Source organism: Dermatophagoides pteronyssinus, unplaced genomic scaffold (genome assembly GCF_027571235.1).
Source record: "Dermatophagoides pteronyssinus isolate colony J.1.1.1.1 unplaced genomic scaffold, Derpt_VIB-CSIC_2022.12 sq0001, whole genome shotgun sequence".
NCBI classification, from domain to species: domain Eukaryota; kingdom Metazoa; phylum Arthropoda; class Arachnida; order Sarcoptiformes; family Pyroglyphidae; genus Dermatophagoides; species Dermatophagoides pteronyssinus.
The window spans coordinates 3807994-3830368 of record NW_027461525.1 but is presented as its reverse complement, the minus strand read 5'-3'; the positions used below and the strand labels follow the sequence as shown (position 1 = coordinate 3830368).

The following is a 22375-nucleotide window of genomic DNA, read 5'->3' as shown; positions in this document are numbered from 1 at the left end:
CGCTCTAATCTTTAAAAAAAATAACGGGCAATGTTTTATTTCAAACAACAATTGTTCAAAGATAAGCTCAAATTAAAACAAACAAACAACAATAACTTACAAATCAGAAAAAAATTTAAAATTTTTTCCATATCTGATATATTCATTGTGTGTGTGTATTGTATGTGGTCATTTTTCAATGAAGAAAATATTCCATCGATTTTGTGTTTATTTCCAATGTAATTTTATCTTCACTTATCAAATTGAATAACAAAGAATTCCATAATCGAAACATAAATTTTCAACAAAAAAAATTTGTCCAACAAAAAAAAACATGTGCATATCATCATCAATATATCATATCAAAAGTGAAATTTGATTATGATTTTTTTCCAATATTGATCAGTACATCTTGAAACGAAAAAAAAATTGAACAAATCAAGAAAATCATTTTGAATCTAAACGACTATTTGTGTTTGTTTTTGCGTGAATAATAATAATAATAATAATGAAATATAAATTCATTCAAACAAAAGGTAAAATGTCATTGTCAATTTAGTTGACAAATAATTTTTTACGATCAATTTTTTTAACATTTCGAAAAATTTTATTTGATATTCTCAATTTTAAAATGAACGTTTCGAATATAATCAATTTATAATGGATCCAAATTTCATTTCATTCTCTCTTTTGAATTGACTTTAATTCAATTCAATTTCATTTCGAATGGATCGATTATTCTTGAAATTATTTGATGATAATGATGATGATGATGATTTTGTCCCCTCGTACTCAACATACAAACGCACACACACACACGCACAATTTCAATTGAAAATGAAAGAGTTTATCGATAATGATTGTCGACAATAATGAAGAAGAAGAAAAAAACGGATTCTCATTATCATTATTTCATTGTGTGTTTCTCATTCAACATAATCACTAATTTTCTTTGAGAATGTTTTGATCTTAAATTTATCCCAATACAAACACCCACACACACACGCACACAAATCGATGAAAATTGTTGAAAAAAAAACTTGAACATCATTAGTTCATTCATTTATTACATTCATAATCGGTATCATGTTATTCCCTATTCATTCGATTCTAAAATTCAATAATTCTTTTCTATTCTTGTTGTTTTTTTTATCCAATAGAAGCATTATCATAAAAACAGGATAAAGAATAGAAATGTACCCATTTTATGTCGTAAGAATTTATAGGATTTTTCAAGTTTTTTTAAAAAAAATATACACCATTCGCATTCCATTTAATTTTTTCATAGGTTATTCACTTTCACTTATCGTCATCATCATCATCATTGTGGAATGAAGATCCACCTCCTTTCATTCTCTTTTAGTCAACTAAACTAAATGGTTTCTATGTTTAAATGTTTAATTTAGCGTGCAATGAATCAAATGGTATTAGAAAAAAAATTATAATAGTTTTACAACGGTTGCTTTAGAAAATTTGAGAAAAAAAATTGAAAGAAAAATTTAGACTTTTTCATTATTATTATTATTATACAGTAGCAAATCAGAATAGGAAAAATAAAATGAAATTAAAACATCTGAGATATAGTCATTTTAGCTCATTTATTGATTAGTTTAGTGATATTCAACTAACAATGTATATACACCCACATTGAATTCAGTGAATTCGTTTATTTTATCATGAAACGTTTGTCACATTCTTTGACACATACAATTCTACTAACAAGAACCACATTTCCCGAGATAATTTTCACACCATAGATAACCGGAGAAACAACGATAACAACAACAACAACAACAATAAAAACAAAGCAGAAAAAAATTTCACAAAAAAAATAAATAAAAAAGTTTGAAATAACAAAAGAATAAACAACAACAAAATTCCAAGCCGATAGAAAACCAACCATCGAACTTTAAACTCGAATTTTTTTCTCTTGTTGAAGACAATTTTTCTTTTTCTTTTTTGGATTCCAGAATTTTAAAAGAATAGATGTTTGAAATGAATGAATGAAAAAAAACTATTAAACCGATAGAATCGATTTATTATGTTTTCGTTCACACTTCCTTTCTCTCTCTCTCCATCGATAATGAAAGTTTTTTTTTGTTTTCACTTCTTATTTTTCGTTTATTTGCAACAGCAATTTTCTTCAAATTTTTGTTGACTGACTGACTGTCTGATTCATAGAATTTGGAATATAAGTGTGTTGTATAAGGGCGTAGAAAAGTGTGAAAAATCTAGAATTTGTGTGAATCTTTGTTGTTGTTGTTGTTGTTGTTGATGGTGAATGATGACGATATACGATAGACGAATCATCATCATCATTATGCCAATATATAATATTCTCACTGGAAATGGGCTGAATAGAATTGTGTCCCCATTTTGATCGAATTGAATTGAATTGGATTGGTTAGATAGATGGATGGATGAATGAATGAATGAATGAATAGATCTAAATAGAAGTGCTAAGGGATGCTTATTTTTTATTTTTTCATATATTTTTTTTTCTCTCTCTGGTTTGTTGTTGTATCCATTATTCGTTTTATTTTCATTTTTTTTAACAGTTATGGACAAAGATATCTTTCATCACACAATTTATTCTCTTTGTTTGTATGCATTATTTACTTTATTTTTCATAGTATTGGATTTTTTTTTTTTGGTTTTAGTTCGATTCAACATCTGTTATTTTCAGTCTACAGCAGCATGTCGCAAAATTGTTGTTTTCAATACTGAAAAATATGTATTTGTGTTATAGATGTTAAAATGGGTATACATACTATCATCAGTGGAGAAATAATTCATTGAATATTCTTTTCAAACAGAATACGAACATACGTCTTTAATATGTTATTTGCATTATTGGCATTTTTTGTTGTTGCTGTCATCGCGGGTCGATTGTTACAATATGATGATTATGTTCATGCAACGAACGGCGACAATCATTATCATCATCATCATCATCATCGTCGTCGTTATCGTCGTGATGATAATCAAAATGATTGCAGTAGTAGCTACAATGCAATTGTGTTATTGTTGATTTCATAATGATCATCTATAACAAATAGCAATTTAAATGAAACCAATGCAAAAAAAAACTAAAAAAAATAACAAAATCTATAGAATCACAACCGAAAAAAATCCCGATGATTTTTTTTTCATTTTTGTTGTCGTTGTTGTCATTGCTTCAAACTAGATTTTACATTACAATTATTGAATGTGTTTTGTCAATGATTTCATTGTAAATGTTAGCTATTTTATTTAATTTGAATTTTTTTTCCTCTCCATTGTGTTGTTAATCTGATTGAATGTTTGATGAGAGGAGAATTTTGTTTGTTTTTTTCCTTGCTTCACTATTTCAAGTGACTACCACCAAACAAATGGACAATAAACAGAAATAATAATATGACAATTTTTTCCGTTCAATACTGATTATTTAGGATCTGAATCTCTAACAAAAAAAAAAAACAAACTAGAATTCGTGAGTTTATCAACTTTGTCGATTGGTTGACGGTCAACTTGTTCTGACTATTCAGCTTTTATAGCAAGTTTTATTGATGATTTTCTATGTGTGTGTGTGTGTGTGTGAATGGGTGTTTTGGTTTAGAGATTAAGTAGAATTAGCTAGTATCAACCGCGATTGCGACCAGGAAAAAAAACTTTATTGTTGGACGAAAAAAGGGAGAGAAAAAAAGTTGCATTTTTTTTTCTTCAATACATCTTTCCATCTCTATCACATCGATTACTCGTGTTTGCCATATCAGCATTAATAATAATAATAACGGGTATAAAATGATTCTGAATGAATGAATTTTCATTAACACTGTGATGATGATGATGATGATGGAACGTCACTATTGATATCACAAAACTCATCTTATCTAACCACATATACACATATAAGAACAAAGAATAGAGAATAGAATGATATCAATATCAACTTATTGTAGAAAAGAATGGCCACAGACTGGTTTCAATTACACACACACAACCGAAATTATGGTGGTTTTGATAGCTGAAAAAAAAAGAGAGAATAAAATTGGCCAAACTCAAAACAAAAATTGATTGTGGAAATTTTTTATTAAACGAGAAAGAATTTTTCTATTATAACCAACTTTTTTTTTGAAAAGTAATTCAGTAAGTCATTCGACTATTTTATTATTTTTATTTTGTTTCAATGATTCGAGCAAAAAAAAATAAATAAATGCAATGCAGTGAAGCTGCAATGTCTGTCATCGTTTAACATTATTCGATATATAAAAAAAATTGGCTACATTCATCGTCGTTGGTCAATGTCCATTCAGCCGTTATTCTTTTCTTTATATACACACACACACAATCTCATTTTCTTGATACTTTTAGATATTACGCAATATATATAGAAATTCTCTTTTCAACAACTATTCGATTCATTGAAAAAAGAAATACCGACTAAATGAAATCAGTGAGGGAGAGAGAGAAAGTGAAAAATTTAGACAAAGACAGTGATAGAATTCTACAAAATCTAATGATTTTCCACTTTTTTTCTTCGGTTGGAATGAAATAAGAAAAGAAAACTGAAGAAATGAAATGAACAAAAAAAAGTTGTTTGGATATTTGAGATTAGATCATGTGCAAAAATTTGTGCCTATCTTTCTCTCTTTTTTTTATGAGAATGGTGAAGCATCTAACTTGGTACACCAAATCTTTTTTTCATCATCATCATCATCATCATTCGGAGATCTGGTTAAAACACACACACACATACAGACACAAACAAGAATAAAAACTTTTCCCTATAGTTTCTCAATAATAATCGAGCGTGACTAGCGAATGACCGACTATTTATCCATTTAACGGTCGATTTTCTTAACCAAACAAAACATATAACACAAAAAACACTAACAGAAAAACATATATATGATACGTACAAACATGCATACATACAGATGAATGAACGCAAACAAAAAACACCATGACCACCGTCAACATGAACAAATGGCGATTTAGTGGTTATCAAACTGCGGAATTTCAGTATTATTATTATTATTATTGTTATCCAAAGCATGAACTATGAAAAAATAACAAGAAAAAATAAAATAATAATAAAATTTATCAGAATCAGATTGAAATGGCGCGTGATGTCAGAGTCCCGTCGACTTAAACGATGATAAAACGATTCTGTAAATCCATTTTTTTCCTCCTCACCCTCTCTTTAACTGAACACAATCATTTACATGGATAAAAATGATTTGAACTCATAACTTTGAATTTTAGCAATGATTATGTGTACGACGGTAATCGGTCATGTTTCTATGAAATGAATAATTCTTTTTTTTTGTTTTTTTTTCATTTTTCTAGATAATTCGTAAATGTTTGTTTGTTTGGCAACATCAACAAAAATATTCATTATCAACGTTATTATTGATTTTTTTTCATTATAATTCATAATAAAAAAACGAATAGTAATAAAACATCGCCAACATTGGAATTAATTCATATCAATCATTCGAATCATGTTTTTTTCTGGTGATCTAGTTGCACTTACTATTTGGATCATCATGATATTAACATCAACTATTGATAAAAATGTTGTGTTGGCAACATTCTGTCCGCCACGTTGTAAATGTAATGAAATAAAACTATTAGTGTTCTGTAATGAAACACAAATAGATCTAGTGCCTATCATGTTAAATCCGCAGCTAAAAAAATTATATTTACGTGGAAATCGTATCAAAAATATATACTCATCATTTATTGTCTATCAAGAATTGCAATATTTAGATTTATCAAACAATTTAATTGGTGATACCGGTAAAAAAAGTTTCATCATGCAACAAAAGCTCAAAGTTTTATTATTGAATGGAAATAATCTTACACAGTTAAATAATCTTTCATTCTATGGTCTTGAATCATTATATTTACTTGATTTAAGCCATAATCTTTTATCGGAAATATATAGTCGTATTTTTATGAGCCTAAACAAATTAGAATGGCTCGATTTGTCATCCAATCAAATTACACACATCAACAAAGAGGCATTCTTTGGTTTACTTAATTTGAAACGGCTTAATCTACATGGTAATCAGCTAAAACATATTCCAACACAATCCTTTTATCATCTACAAAGTTTAGTTGCTCTAAATTTAAGCAGCAATAGGTTTACAGAAATTCCTGAAATGGCCTTCTCTCCATTGACAATATTAGAAGAGCTTATTATTGATTCCTGTTCTATTAGTGCCATACATTTACGTGCTTTTATACATTTGTCAAACTTGAATTATTTGGATCTGCAAAATAATCGAATGGCTAATGTTCCAACGGAATCGCTCAGTTATGTGACAACATTGAGAACGCTAAACTTGAGCAATAATCTGATTACAACATTGAAAAGAAAAGCTTTCAAAAATTTGACACATTTACAAACGTTGACCATATCATCATGTCCATTAAGTCAAATCGATAAAGATGCCTTTATTGACAATGTTAATTTAAACAGACTAGTGCTCGAAAATAATAAAAAATTAAGCCATATCGAGATGGGTACATTTGAAGAGCAAGATAATTCATTAGAATATCTTTCATTACGATCCAATATGATTGGTTTTTTAGATTGGCAAACAATCAATTTAAAACGCCTTCATTACATAGACCTACAACAGAATCCGTTGGTGTGTAACTGTTCGCTTAGTTGGCTGATTGCCTATCTAAAACATTCCAACATGATAAGTCAATCTCAAAAGGACCAAGTAAAATGTTATTTTCCGAATCATCTATATGGAAAAAAATTAATTACACTGTCCGAAACTGATTTATCTTGCTCAAAATTAAATTCAACAATGAAAACAGTTGTGAACATTTTTACTTACACCGCTATGCTTATCTTAATTATGACAATGATGATTGTCATCTGTCGTAAGCACAAATGGTGTATGCCTCCTTTTTGTTGCAAATGTCGACAATGTCGATTTTGCTGCTGCTGTTGCCAAAACTGTTGTTCCATTGAATCCTCATCAACATCATCATCATCAACATCATCACCATCATCATCATCAACTATACCGAGTTCTAGTCAGCCTATCATTGTAGGCGATCATCATCTACTATATCAACGTCAATATTATCAAAAGCAACAACAATATCATTATTCACACCAACAATATACAGAAAATCAGAATGATGGTGTTCAGAATCAACTACCAGCTAAATCTAAATTGGAAAACTCTTTATATTATCCTACAATAATAATTAATGATGAATTGACACGCGACAAGCAACAAATACAACAACAAAAATTATATCATTATCCATACCGTACGGGTACAATGACCAATTCGACACGAACATCTGCTTTAAGCGTTGATTTACATCCAACACCAAATCGTTCTTTACCAATCGCTCATATATGATTATTATTTAACATATACAAACAACAACAACAAGTCGCAATTTTGTTGTTTGTTTTTACACATTTTCAATCAAACAATTATTTAGAAAAAACAATCAAGACAAGTTATATTTATTTATTATAGTATTACATAATGATTTTATTCAGCTATCATTGTGATTTTTTTCTCTTTCCTCTGTATAAAAAAAAACAAATAAAATCCGAAACGAATTGAAAATTGTACGTTGTAGTTCATTGTAACATTTGTTATTCACATTATTACACTAGACAGAGTAAAAAGAGAAAAACAGAATAAAATTAAAAAGAAAGAATTTTATTTTTCTAATGATCATGTTTTGTTTTTCTCTATTTTTTCTCATCAATGATCGAACAACTTTATGTCGATTTTATTCGTGAACATTTTTTTTGTTGGTGGGGATCATTTCTGGATTTTGTCATCCATATCGCAAACACAATAAATGACTCTATAAAAAAACGGTTTACACTTGGAAATACTTAATTAAATGGATTATAAATCCCAATTTCGTGTTTAGTTTGGAATTTTTTTTTATTTTTATTTTTTTCAACGTCGACAAACTTGAGAAAATAAATTGTCATAATTGATGGAACGATTATTACGATGGTGATGGTAGTGAGAGGGAAGAAAAAAGAAAGAGAGAGTGAGAAAGACGATAACAAAATAAAACGAAACAAGTCGTATCCGGTTTTCATTTCGCTTAATATTTACGATGTGTTTTTTTGTTTTGTTTGGTACAAAATGATGCTCAATTTGATTTGTGTCAAATCTATTCGTTGCATGTATGTATGTGTGTGAATGAATGGTAACTACTATCATTTTTTTTGTAACTGTAATGTCGGTCTATCTTTTTTTTTCTGATGATCATGTCGATTATTTTACATTCTAAGCACACACGAACATTTTTTTCATCCATTTTATTTCATTTGTGTATATTATATGTACCCGTTCGGTTAAAAAAAATATATTTCTGAAATAATAATGAAAAAAAGTGCAATGAAAAGATTTTGGATCGAATTAAATGATGACAAAAATAAAAAACAACAAAATGAGTCAATAACGGAAGCCAAAGATGCAAGACGAAAAAGGGGGTTGACGACGGATCAAACGATTGGAACTTCACCAAATCAAAAAAAAAGCTAGAACAAAATGAAATGAATCGTCGCCAAAGAAAAAATAAAATCTAGTAGAGAACTAGTATGAACTTGAAGAGAAATTCAAAATGAGTAAAATCGATTCAAGTCATTAAATGAGAAGTTAATTTCGATTGCTATCGGTTCGTTTGCCATTTTTTTTATTACCACACACACATACAAATAACGTTATATGTTAAGTCAAGAATTGATTGTTTCCTACAATATGAGTTTTCTCTCATTTTCTCATTGATCAATTCAAATAAATTACCATGAATTACTATAATATCTCAATATTATTGTGTATTGAATAGCTTGAATAGATGGATGTATGGAATGAATGAAAAAGAAACAGATATGCAATCAATTTGGATCGACAATGATTACATTATAATGTTTATTCAAAGAAAAAAATCGAGCTCATTCAATATAATCAATATTGTGAACAAGAATGTTGTTATATGAAGAAAAGAAAAATTATGTGTGATAGATTATAATGTGAGTGAAAAAAGGGGAAAAAATTAATTGATTCATGGTATGTACTTTTTTTTCGTTATATATGGTTTGGTTTAATAATTGAATGAAATGAGACCAAATAAATGAATATATGTGTGTGTGTTTGTAGATCGGTTGTGTTTTTTTGTTGTTGTTGTTGGTGGTATAATTTGATCTTTGTATGTATACTTGATGTGATATCCAATAGAATAGGTAGGTAATATAATAATCAATACAAAAAAAAAGTTTTATTTATATTATTATTCATTTTCTTCTATCCTCATCGGATTTTGAATCGAATTTTTTTTGAGATCTTCGTTTTTTTCAATTTGTAGATGATGATGAAACTGATGATGATGTGGAAGTTTTGTATGAATTTTTCCATACTTCAGCAAATGTAATAGCAGAATGGAATCGATAAAATATTGAGAGCGGCAATGTAATACGTAAAATAAGTGTCCATGTTGTGAATCCAAATACTTTCAATTGAATTGGTGATGCTTCCAACTTTTGCATAACAAATGTATAAACGATCCAAAGCGTTAGATTGGTAATGAGCAAAAATGTAATTAGTTGTCGGCCAGATTGCTTTTGGCCAGTACGTTTTCGGCAAACAACATCGGAAATGAACAAAGTTTGTAATGTCACCTATTTATTTTTATCATTACAAATCACCAAGTTTTAGTTGGAAATTAGTTTCAAATAAAATAAAAAGAAAAAGAGAAAAAGAGGAGTTTCAGTATAAAAAATTGTTTATGTATATGTGATTTACCTGAACGATAGTCAAAATGCTTGTTATCAAAACGGTAATGTGTTGAAGTGAGTTCAATTCAAATGAACTGGCAATTACTCCGAATAGTGAATAGGCATAAAGGCCAAATGCAGCGATTCTTAACAGCAAGTCACGTAAACCTCCATCAGCCGTATCTCTCATTGCTTTATATTGCCATTTTATTATTTTGTCATTTTTGTTGTTGTTGTCGCCATTGCATTCAAATTAAAATGTCAGAAACGAAAAAAAAATTAACATAATAATAAATAAAAGAGTCGACAACATTCCGTTCATCATCTTTTTTATTCATTCAGTCATAATAAGCATACGACACCGAATGTTACATCATATTTCAACTGAACAACAACAGTGAGAAAAAAAAATTGAGACGAGAATATACTTACCAGGCAAGAATTTTAAATTACGCATCTTGAAAAAGCCAATCAAAATAGCAAAGCTACTTAGGATCAAAAGAATCGAATGTGAAATATCGCTCAACAATGATGCCATCAGGTTATAATTTGGATGATGTACCAATACAAAAAATATGATGAGCGAAGTTACTGAAATGGCCACAGTGAAAGAAGAAAAAATCGATATTCAACATCATGTGATTATTATTCTCATCATAATAATAAAAAATGAAAAGAAGAGCAGGAAAAAAAATTTGCGAATGAAATAAATAAATTCCATTGAAAACTTAATAAATAATAACATCTTCACACTTTTTTTTTGATATTCTAAATGTCAATGTAGTTCACAAATATAAAAATGATCAAATTATATAAATATTTTTTTTGTGTTCAAAGACAAGTTTCATTCATATAAAAAATTTAATAATAATGATAAGAAGATTATTATCATCACTTACCCGAGAAACAAAAAGCCAGTGAATAACCCTGTGAGAAAAAAAAACAAGAATCATTAGTTTAAAAAGTAAAAAATAAATTGAGAAATAAAGAGAAGACATAATGATTTGATGGATAAAAATGGTGAAGAAACATTTCAATTTTTTTTACACTATGGAATTGGAAATTATTATTGTGAAGAAAAAAATGGCTAATTCACAATGTATTGCGGGTGGCAATATTTTTTTTCTTAATTTCGTTGGTCGATATTTGATGTTTTTTTTCTATTCGCTGTTGTTAATACAATACACCATACAAGGATGCATTCTGAAGATGGTGTACACATTTTCATCAATACATAAAAAACGAATATAATAATAATAATAATAAAATATGTGTCAAAAATAAATGCTAAACAAGCAAATAGCCAATCTTTTTTGACATCATGTCTATCTTTTTGTATGTGTATGTATAATGTAACACGAATATTATATGACAAAAAAAATCAAGAATTCGCAAAATAAAATACATATATAAAAAAAACGAAGAAAATTATGACAAGACAATGCATCAAATGACATTTTTTTCTCTTTTCTCTCATATTTTTAGTTTTATTTTCCCATTCATCTGAAAGAATAGGGGGAAGTTGGTTGAGAGTGGATTCCATACATTACAAATGTCAGGTATCAGAATCATGTGCATATATTTAAGCAAAAAAAAAGATTCCGGATAAATGCATTCAACCGATGAAACGATCAGAAATAACGTTAGCAAATGCCCAAATGCAAGAAAAAACGAAAATCATCAGCAAATAATTTTCACTGACTTTTTATTTCGTCCCCTTCATCATTCGTTTTTTTAAAAAAAAGTGTAAGGTCGAAAAAAATTTCTTGTAAGAATTTGCGTGCATGTCTATATGAGTGTGTGTAATTTTTTTTAAGAATAGTTTTCTCTCTCTCTCTCTCTCTCTCTCTTGCTACTTGGAACATGCAATAGGGTCGTTTTTATTCCAGTATTATTATTATATCACATTGGATGGATAATTTTTTTTGGAATAGAGTGATTTGTCTTCGTGTCATGTACAAAACATGAGTTTTATATTCTATAATAATAATAATAATATTGCCACATAGAAAAATAATGGAACTTTTCATATTAATAATAGAAAAAAAGTGACTTTGGGCAAGAAAAAAAAATAGAATGGGAACAAAAAAACTGTTTATAAACGGGGAAAAACAAACAAAGTAAAAAATAAAAAATAAAATAAAAAGAAAAGATTGTTTAAGAACATGAGACGAAAATCCCGAAACACAAACTTATTCCTATCAATTTTTTTTAGTTTTCGATGTTGCTTTCATATATTGTTGTCCTTGATGAACAAAGTTCTAAAACAAATTTCTTCGTCTGTAACATGGCAATTATTAATTTGTATTGTTTTTTTTTGTAGAATGGATGTTAAAATGATATCGAAGGTTGTACCAATATAGACAAGAAAGAAAAGGAAAATCTTTTAGGTAAAACATAAGAGTGAATCAAACATTTCGGTGAAGAAAGCCAATTAATCGATAATTTCATTGTATACAAATATTATATCTATCATTGTTTTTTCTTCATATATTAAACAACAAACAAACAATAATGTCAAACAACAATGTAATAAATGTCACAACCATACACACACCAACATTATGAAGGAGTGTGAAATTAATCGTTTCTATTTTTTTCTGATAATAACAACGACCATAATGATAGCAAACATTGAATTTCATAATGATAACAGATAAAACAAAAAGCTATAATACTAATAATATAATTGCAATTCAAAACACTTTTTTTTGAAGTGGATGAAGTGTAATGACCAATCAAAAGCTAAATCAATGATAGATTTGTTTTTCTCATTGATATAATTGATGTTTGCCTTGTGTGTTGGTTCGTACAAGTTTCAATGAAATAAAATGATAATATAATTTAGGTTTTTAATTAAGATAACACACCTTTACTTGATCCAAGACAGCTATATAATGCGGATAGATTCTGATAGCTAGATGTTCGAGATGATGAACTTAAATCGTCTATTTGCATTTGATTATGATGATGATGTTGATGTGAATGATGATGATGATGATGATGTTGACATGATGTTGATGAATCAGTCATATCGGCTTCATATGACAACATAAATTTCTTGCCAATCGATGACCACATTATATAAAGAAAAGCAGCCGCAATTAACGAATATTCAACGATGAACGGATACAGATAAGGACTTGCATTCAATAGAATCGAACCCATAACATTTTCATTTTGGCATTGAAAATATGTAGAATTGATTGTATGGCTAATTTGATTGATTGTATTATTACCAACACTTGACGACAAAACGTTTGATTTCGTATTTGCTGCAAAATCATTCAAAAATAATGATGATTCAGGTTTGGTAAAAACATTTGATGAATTACTTTTTAATTCCTATGGTAAGAAAGAGAAAGAATTCGATAGAAATTGGTGAGAGGAAAATTTTTTTCAAGAATAAATGGATACATACATGTAATGCTTCTTTGCCTAACGTACGAATCCAAACACATATATTTGTAGCAACCAAATGCATTAGACCGATACGGGCAATCAATTTGAATTTATTAATCATCAAACGCGAATATGTGAATATAAAATACATTTGTGAAAATGTAAAAGCTGCCTGTAGGATTGGATTCACTCCTATTCATTTATAATGTTTGAAAAAAACATGTTAACAAATTTGGAATGGAAAATTGAATTTCCGGTTTTCATTTTTTTCAATCAAAATTCTTTTTCTCAATGATGATAGATAATGTCATTGAATTTCATTTTTTTTGTTTTCACATATATTTTTTTTAACTTACCTAATAAAATCGAATGGCAAGAAGAATCGGGTGATATTTCAAAATATGCACCGAATTCAAGTCCATTATAAATCATAACGCCAAGACCAAATACAATGCTTCCGATACGAAGAAAAATCGATGCATGGGAACGATCGGTTTCACCGATTTTATGATTTTTTCCTTCATAGTGTTTGATGTCTATTCATTTTATCAATGATGATGACAGCCGACCAAAGAGAAATAAAAGAAAAGAAATAGATAAAAAACAAAACGGAAAAAAAGACCAAAACAGGAAGTTAATCAAGTGAATCACTTTATATATGGTATTAATTTTGTCCATATTGTGTATTGTATTATAATAAGAAAATAATAATAATATACGTACGAAAAGTATCCAATTTAGGAACATCATTGAGCAAATAGATATAAACGTAAAACAGGAACAATAGGCTAAACGCGTACAGATATAAGTAGAATGCCTAAGCAATGGTTAGAAAACGAAGAAGAAAAAAAAATTAATTGAGAAAGATAAATTCTTTTGAATCAAGACAGAATTTTTTTTTGTTTTGTTTCGAAAGAATGATGATAATTTGAAAATAGTGTTTCGGTATATGGTTATGAGTTTTTGTCTAAGTGTGTGTGTGCCATGCATGCAGACTAGATTCAGTTAGGCAACCAGGCATACACACACACACATCCTTTTAATGATGATGATGATGATGGTGATGAACATAACGTAACGAAATACTGCTAATTAACATTAGCAAATTAAAGTTCTGTAGATAGAACGGAACAGCAAAACAAAGAAAAAAATGATGAAGGATAATATTTGTAAAAAAAAGAATGAAAAAAAAATCTCTTGAGAATTTCTACACCAATTTGAGTCCTTTGACTACTATACATTCTATTCTATTGTGTGTTATTGTCAATTGTAGCCGTTATTATTAGTTTCTTTTTTGTCCGTTTTAAGAATCCGTTTTTTTTCTTTCTTTAATGACGGTAAGAATTTCTCATATTTTTCTTTTGTTCTAACGACCAATTCTTTTTTACTTTATTCACAATAGTATAGAATTCAATTAGATGCAAAGAAAAATGATGATGTAACGAAAAGAAACCTGAAATCAATGTTAGTTGTGTCTTTATATATGAATCATATAGCAAGACAAATCAATTTTTTTTATTCATAAAAGGAGAAAAAAAAATGACAGACCGACATACCTCAAAATACCATAATGGAAGAACTGGTGAAACAATTTTGGCGGTGAATAATGCGATGCATATGACAACCAATAATTGGCCATAAATTGAGCTGGTTACAATGAATGCAGCCGTCCTGTATACCAGGAAAAAAAAAGGAAATGAAAATATGAATTTAATATCTATTGTTTTCTGTTGCATTTTAATGATTTTAGTTTGTTCGTTTTATTTTTTTTCGGTTTTATTTTTATTTTTTTTGGTTCAAATATTGAATTTGAATGATAATAATAACGATAATAACAAAAACAATAAATTCATTTTCAAGTTATTCTTGGAAAAGCTAATCTATATATGATTTTTTTTTAGTTTAGTTTAGTTTTTATTTTAGTTTTGACTTTATCTATCTATCTATTATTATCATTAATAGTATTATGATCATGATTCAATATAATTATGATTAGACAAAAAATTCATAACAGACTTGGAATTTTTCGGCAGATAAACGGAATTTTTACTGGCTGATTGTGAAAGAATTATTGTCGAAATAGAACGTGTAAGCATCATATCAATTTTATTGCTGTTTTTTGTTGTTTCATTATTATCATTATTATTGATATTGTTATTATGGTTTTCATTTTTATGAACATTATGATGTTGTTGATGATGATGATGATGATGCGATGAATGATAATTATGATCATTTTGATAACCATTATGATCATCCGATAATTGATAATGATGACCATTCGATTGTCGTTGATTATCATTGTAAATACGATTATGATAACCAGTATTATCTGATGATGAACAATTAGTTATTGCTGATATTAATGATGTTTCACTGGAAGCACTTGATCTTTGATTACGATTACTATGACGATGTTGATGATGATGATGACTATTATTATCATAATTGATATTATTCGATTCATGTTTTTGATTCGATGAAAATAATTTTGACGACATTATTCGATATCCAAAAATCAAACTAATAGATTTTTATGATTTGTTGGAATTGAACATGATGACAAAAAAATTTCAGTCTATTTTATCTGATTATCATTGCCATCATTTTTATCATCATTATTGACATTTGAAAAAAAACAACGAAAAATGATCTAAAAAAATTGGCTAAAACACTTAAATCGTTAACACAAATGCTTGTGAATTATTTAACCACACATTTACAACAACAAAAAAACTAACTTCATTCAAGTAATTACATTGTTATTTGAGAAGAAATAAAAAATGGCTTCCCTTTCCCTAACGTATATGTCATTTTAATTTTAATACTTTATCTCTCTCTCCTAAAAAAATTTTATTCCATTTTTCCGTTCATTTTTTTCTGTTCATACATTTTTGGTTATATTTGTTGTGAATGAAATGTGTAGCAATCATTTTTTTTCAACATACTTGTTTCATTTCACTACACTCAAACATACACAAAAAAAAATATATGGCCTTCGGCATATGTCAGGTAGATTACGGTATCAACAAACGTTATGGATAGATATGACATTATAAAATTTTCAATATTAGTTATGAATGATGATCAATTGATCATATTAAATTTTATCATAAGAAAAATATCAAACATCAATTATAATTTTAAATGAATAATTTGCCAAAATCATATCTATCTTCATGATGATGATGATGATGATGGTAAACATTGCCACTATTTATACCGTAATATAGCCAAATACCGGATATACATGAATGGATCGGAATAGAACTATTTAGACACATGATAGTAAATAAAACATATTACGCATATTTCACAGGTTTATTTTTCTAATCTATATTTTTTTCATAACAAAATAACATTTAATGAAAATAATTAAGGTTATGAAAAAAAATGACAAAATGAAATTCAATGAACTATTATATTTCTTGATCATGTTCAACTTATTTATTATTGTGCCATTCGTACCAGAAATGAAGATCACATCCAACAGCACATTATTGAGGTCTTTATTTTCTCTATTTTGACAAGCGACAATAATGATTGAAGATTTCTAAAAAAAAGTACGAGGCCGTTGAATCTCATATATTTACACAATAATTCTTGCCTTGGACAGATAAGAAATGTTAATTGAAAATCCTTTTGTTTTTTTTTGACTGAACAAAACAAAATTCATTATCTAGTCATTTTCGGTGTTTACAAAAAAAACTTGATAAATATAGAAATTAATTTGGGATATTAAATCAAAGAAATTAAATAAATCGAATCGAATCGAATGACAGCGAAATTGTTGAAACAAAGTCAAGTATAAACAAAACAAAGACGAGGCACTGATGCATTGCTGAATTTTATTTTCGTATCTTACCTTGCATATTGTTTTTTCTCTTGGCCAAGTTTAGCCTGTTTCATTTTTATCTGTAAATTATCATTTTTAGTTGTTTTTTTCTTCTTTATCATTCCATGATTATTTGAATCAAATTTTTCATTATTGAATTCGACAATGATCGAATCATCATTGGTGGATTGTTGTGAATGTAACATCATGGCCGTAGAAACATCGGTGTCATTGTCAATTAAGGTTGAATCACCGCCATTCTGTTCGGCCATCTCTTGGGATATTTCCAACGATTCACCCGTACATGAACGGCACCAATTTTCAAACATTTTTATTCACTTTCTTATATTTTCTGCTGAAGATTTCAAAGGTTCATTAGGCACCAAATAATTATCAATTAAACACAGTACAACAAACAAACAAAAACAAAAATCAAATTTTTCAGTAAAACATTCGGATAGTATACACAAAGATGAATTGGAACAATAAACAGTTGAATGGAAATTGAAGAAAAAAAAATTTCCTCAACGACCAATCGTTGCGCGAGTTCTACGCTTAGCTCGTTCATAGTTGAAGGACAAGAGATATCGGGTTCATGAGCTTTGCTTCTCTCCATGTTTTTAGCACCCCAGAGTGTGTAACTTCAGAACCGTTGTTGTGGTGTGGTGGTGGACATTTTATGATCATGAACCATCTTTGCGTTCATAAAAGTACACTGTATACACAAACAATGACCCTGCCCAAACTCTATCGGGCTCGGCTGTTGAATTTCAACCAAATCTTTGGCATTTATCATTTGAGTTGTTGTAGTGGTGGTCATAAGATAAACATAATACACCATAATAATGACAATATGGATTTGTCATTAGAATCAATCTTGAATGAAAAAAACAACTGGACAACAGGCATAAATACGACAAATGTCACCGATTTTTCTATGGTTGACCAAATATAGGAAATACTGTAAGCAAATTCAAAAAAACTTTGTTGTCATCTGGCAAACACGTGATGGCAACAACGTTTTATTCAGTAATAATCGTTTTAAATTACATACATTGGCAATTGTAAATTACTATCCTAAAACATTTTAAAAACAAATAAAAACTTAACGGGACCGACATTTTATATGACAATCCATCTTATTCATTTTGACAGTTGAATGAAATGAAGACAAATGTTTTGTCCTAAAACATTAATTATGTTCGATATAATGATGATGATAATAATAATGAATGCAATAGATAAAGGCTAGGATTAACAAATTTTCCTTTTCTCACGCATCTCAGACAAATGCATTTTCTATTTAGGAAATGAAATTGATTGTTGTATAATTCTCAAAAAAAATAGTTGATGATGTAAGCATTAGATGTCAGTAATGAGCATTGTTGTCGTATAGGAGTATCCATCTGTAAACATTATCGCTTATTCAACAAGAATCCGGCATTCGGTATTGAATTTCTTATGATTTATTAATTGATTGTAAAAGAATTATATTTCTTAAAAAGTTTCAAACAGAAAAAAATGACATCGATACAACAGCAACAAATCATCAATAGAGAATTGTTTCAACTGAATAGTGAACGATTAAAATATTTGATTATTGTTAACAAACCGAATAAGAAAAAAAGTAAATCAAATTATTTTTTAGCCATCGTTGTCAACAATATCAATACACATTTTTTATATTTGATTAAAAAAACTGATCAATCATATAAAAAGGATAAAATCTGGCAATTTGATGAAATACAACAGATCGATTCAAAACATGATAGCAATGAGCCAGAATTCGAGATTCGTTTCAAAAACAAACAAGAATTTCGATGGATCGCCAATAGTCAGAATGAAAAATCCTCATTTCTACAATCGATCAAACAGATCGTTAATCAAGTGCCAGCTTATTTTTCAATCAAATTCATCAATGTTTCTAATGGTCAACCGGCATCTGCATTAGTATTCAATCAATTAGAAGAGATTTCTACAAATGAAAAACTTGAGAATGGTGATTGGAACCAGGAGAATGATTCATATCAGGCTCTTACTAATCGTGAAGAAGCCGATCTTGAAAGACTTTTTCAGTTAGAAGTAGAAAATCCTATCAACAATGCTGAAGCATTGACTGAAAAATTATCTCGTGATTTAGCCAATATGGATTCATTGAATATTCAAGATATTATGGCATCCGAACAACGTGTCTTGGACTTGATGACCATTCTTCAGAATACGATTGATGAAACTTTTCGATTGGAGAATAAAATTATTTACTATGAAAGTTTGCTCAAAAATGTTCGTGATATTGTTCAAAAAGTCGAAAAGAAAGAAGCGATCGTACAGACTTATAATGATAACAATAAACGTTTGCTTGATGAATTTGGACAATTGGTGACCAAATTAGATTTGGCAAAAGAAGATGAATATTTACTGCTAGAATATGATTTCAATTCCATCGCCAGTTATGGCAGATGTGTTGAGGCATCTTTACGTTTGCAGGACGCACTTCAATTTGAAATTTCGCCAACATTAAATTCACTACAAGGCGTCGCTGAGCAAAAAAGATATCTGACTAGTGTTGCATCGAAATTTTTGGAAAAATTAATGGATCAATTTCGAAGAATGATGACAAATTTATCAAACGAATATCTCGAACGAAGCAATATGATGAGAGGTAATGAACAAGTATTGACTGAACATTCAAAAGTTCATAATCAATTACTCGGATATAGTGAATTCGTCAAATGGATTCGTGTCTATGATCCAAAATCCTATACATCTCTTATTGTTTTCTATGCTAATGCTTTCAGTATTGCCTATGAAAAAGAATTTTCATACTTTTTTGATTATCTTCGTGATCGTTATGTATATAATTCCAAAGGAATCAGTCAATCCAGCGAAATCGGTAAACGCAAAAGTCTTGCAATAAGTGAACTAAAAACTGATTTTCGACGTGGATCATATGCATCCTCAAGTAACAATGAAACAATCGATAATGTTTCTTTACGTAGTTCTGAAGTTAGCCTTTCAGAATGGGAAGAATTTGATTCATACATTGAATTCCTGTTGAAAAGTATTGATACAGTTTGTCTTGCCGAACAACATTTTTGCAATAAGTTTTTTGACCTAGACAATCAGAATATATCAATACCTTCAACGCCCACTATGACTAATAAAAGTAGCCCCAGTGAGACAGATGTTTCAAATCACAGTTCAAATGTTTCTGAGCAATCAATGCAATCGAAAAAACAGGATAAACTTCGCAGTATTCTAGCTGAATTATTCAAATCGTTCGAAAATGAATTCATCAGTTTTATATCTCATTATGACAAAATTGATGGACTTTATTCCATATATTTTCTTGTTCGTTTGACTAGTCATGTTCTTAACGCTCAAGATGCCGGTTCATTCCTTTCAAAAGCTTATGGAAATATTTTAATTCAGGTCAAACGTAATTTTGATCGTTATATGCTATCCATACAAACTGAGATAGAAGAGGCTAAAGATCCGAAACGTACTAAAATTGGTGTCCTTTCGTTTGTTAAACGTTTCGAAAACTTTGCCAAACAAACTGAAAACATTATCAAATATGGTCAACGTCGTACCGATATTGATCGTTGGTATGGTATTTTGTTGGAAAAGATATTTGTTTCGATTTCAAGAATTGCCAAAGAACATCAACGAATTTATAAAACACCTTCACAGATAATTGAGATTGAAAATTATCATTACCTACAGATAATGTTATCATCATTGAAGATTGCTTGTTTGAACAATGAAAAAAAAGTTGCAAAAGATTATTATAATAATGCATTGAAAGAATATGTAAATATTAATTTTCGTCGCCCCTTAGAAAAATTGAATAAATTCTTTGAAGGTGTTCAACAAAAAGTTAAACAAGGCATCAAAGAAGAAGAAATCGGTTATCAATTGGCGTTTAGTAAACAAGAACTTCGTAGAGTCATAAAAGAATGCAATCTAAAAGATATTAAAAAGGGACTAGAAGAAATGTATCGTCGTGTGGAAAAACATGTATCCGATCCGGAAAGTACATTAATTCAGGTAAGCATTTGATTGATAATTAGTTTTACCTATTCATTTCTATTTTTCGTTATAATTATTAAGGTTATCTGGCGTTCAATGCAAGAAGAATTTATCACCCAATACAAATACATACAAGAAATGATTAAAAAATGTTATCCAGAATCCAATATAAACCTTATGTTTACCATTGATCATGTTTTGAATATTTTTTCAGAAATTGCACAAACACATTGATTGATTGATTTTCTTTTTGTTATTCATACAATTTTATTTATTTATTTTATTATGAAGAATATATTGCCATTGTAATAAAAATAATTATTAAGATATTTTACAACAAAATATAAAACAATATAAATCACAATTTTTTTTAATAAACTCGATAATGATAGAAATCCATTATGTTGCGGCAAATATTATAACCGGCCAATGTTGCCATGAAATAAAACAAAAACAATGGTATAAGTGGATAAAGTATACGTTCAGTATGTTTTAAAAATGATAATGAACTATAACCTAAAAATGTTATATAACAATAATAGGTGACAGCAATCATGAACAGGGTGTTGCCGAATAATCGTGCCAAAAAGGAATCGGAGTTGATGAAAACTATTCAGATTATAAAGAAATAATTAATTATAAGCTGAAAAAAATGATTAAATTTTACCATTGTAAAAAAACAATTGAAATACGTGAAGAATCAATAATGGTGGGAAAAAAGCATTGAGATGAACGTCAAATGTATAACCCCATTCTACATCTTGATTAGATTTTTTGAGAAAAAAATTCGTTAAAAACCAAAAAATTGAGGCGACAATCATGCCGATGAGGATACAATCGACAAGTACAACCCATAATAAAAATTTGATAAAACCAACAAAATGAAGATGAAGAACCAATGAAAGACCCGAAGCTGATATTATAAACCAAATGGAAAGCAATACTAAAAAGGCAGGATCATCACGAGCAAATTGATTCTTGGTTTGTTTCCGATACTGAAAATTTCGATAACTATTAAAATAAACAATTATAAACGAATTGAAAAATAATAACTCAAAATACATACACTTTTTTAGGATTGGAAAATAGATAAACCATTTGCCAGAAAGCAAATTCAAAATCCATATGATTCATTCGAAATAAACGATGAAAATATCTTGAACATTTTTTAAAAGCATTTCCAAAATTGTATCTTTCGCCACTCGAGATGTAATTGTCCGATCGCTGCCACGAAGAAGATTCTGGCAAAATAACCACCCTAGAATCGGTTCTATTCATGATTTTTGAAATATTTGATTCGATTATTATTGAACTGTTGTGAAATTCATTGAAAAATGGCTATATAAACATGAGCAGCCCAT

At 28.7% G+C, this 22375-nt stretch overlaps 4 protein-coding genes across 7 annotated transcripts; 2 read left to right on the top strand and 2 right to left on the bottom strand.

Annotated features, from left to right (window-relative positions):
- Positions 1-396: 396 nt before the first annotated feature.
- On the top strand, positions 397-7682 carry LOC113793095 (uncharacterized). Of its 3 annotated transcripts, none has more exons than XM_075820737.1 (2): positions 397-515; positions 5311-7682. In XM_075820737.1, the coding sequence occupies exon 2, from the start codon at positions 5466-5468 to the stop codon at positions 7356-7358; it is 1893 nt and encodes a 630-aa protein (XP_075676852.1). In that variant the 5' UTR covers positions 397-515; positions 5311-5465; the 3' UTR covers positions 7359-7682. The 3 variants fall into 3 exon arrangements, with proteins under 3 accessions (XP_075676852.1, XP_075676820.1, XP_075676792.1); XM_075820705.1 differs by lacking the exon at positions 397-515 and adding an exon at positions 4250-5132; XM_075820677.1 differs by lacking the exon at positions 397-515 and adding an exon at positions 4250-5246.
- A 1191-nt stretch (positions 7683-8873) lies between these two features.
- LOC113793094 (proton channel OtopLc-like) lies at positions 8874-17919 on the bottom strand. Of its 2 annotated transcripts, none has more exons than XM_075820631.1 (10): positions 17013-17919; positions 14704-14818; positions 13871-13964; positions 13504-13683; positions 13167-13339; positions 12616-13090; positions 10647-10672; positions 10178-10346; positions 9774-9937; positions 8874-9649 (listed from the first exon to the last, which is right to left on the bottom strand). In XM_075820631.1, exons 1-10 carry the CDS (start codon positions 17309-17311, stop codon positions 9326-9328), a joined length of 2019 nt encoding a protein of 672 aa, XP_075676746.1. In that variant the 5' UTR covers positions 17312-17919; the 3' UTR covers positions 8874-9325. The 2 variants fall into 2 exon arrangements, with proteins under 2 accessions (XP_075676746.1, XP_075676725.1); XM_075820610.1 differs by lacking the exon at positions 17013-17919 and adding an exon at positions 15164-15663.
- A 441-nt stretch (positions 17920-18360) lies between these two features.
- Sec3 (exocyst complex component Sec3) lies at positions 18361-21697 on the top strand. The gene is made up of 2 exons (XM_027343121.2): positions 18361-21032; positions 21096-21697. The coding sequence occupies exons 1-2, from the start codon at positions 18504-18506 to the stop codon at positions 21246-21248; spliced, it is 2682 nt and encodes an 893-aa protein (XP_027198922.2). The 5' UTR covers positions 18361-18503; the 3' UTR covers positions 21249-21697.
- Positions 21257-22372, bottom strand: Unc50 (Unc50 RNA binding protein). Its single transcript, XM_027343122.2, has 3 exons — positions 22081-22372; positions 21682-22025; positions 21257-21623 (listed from the first exon to the last, which is right to left on the bottom strand). Exons 1-3 carry the CDS (start codon positions 22290-22292, stop codon positions 21385-21387), a joined length of 795 nt encoding a protein of 264 aa, XP_027198923.1. The 5' UTR covers positions 22293-22372; the 3' UTR covers positions 21257-21384.
- Between the last annotated feature and the right edge of the window lie 3 nt (positions 22373-22375).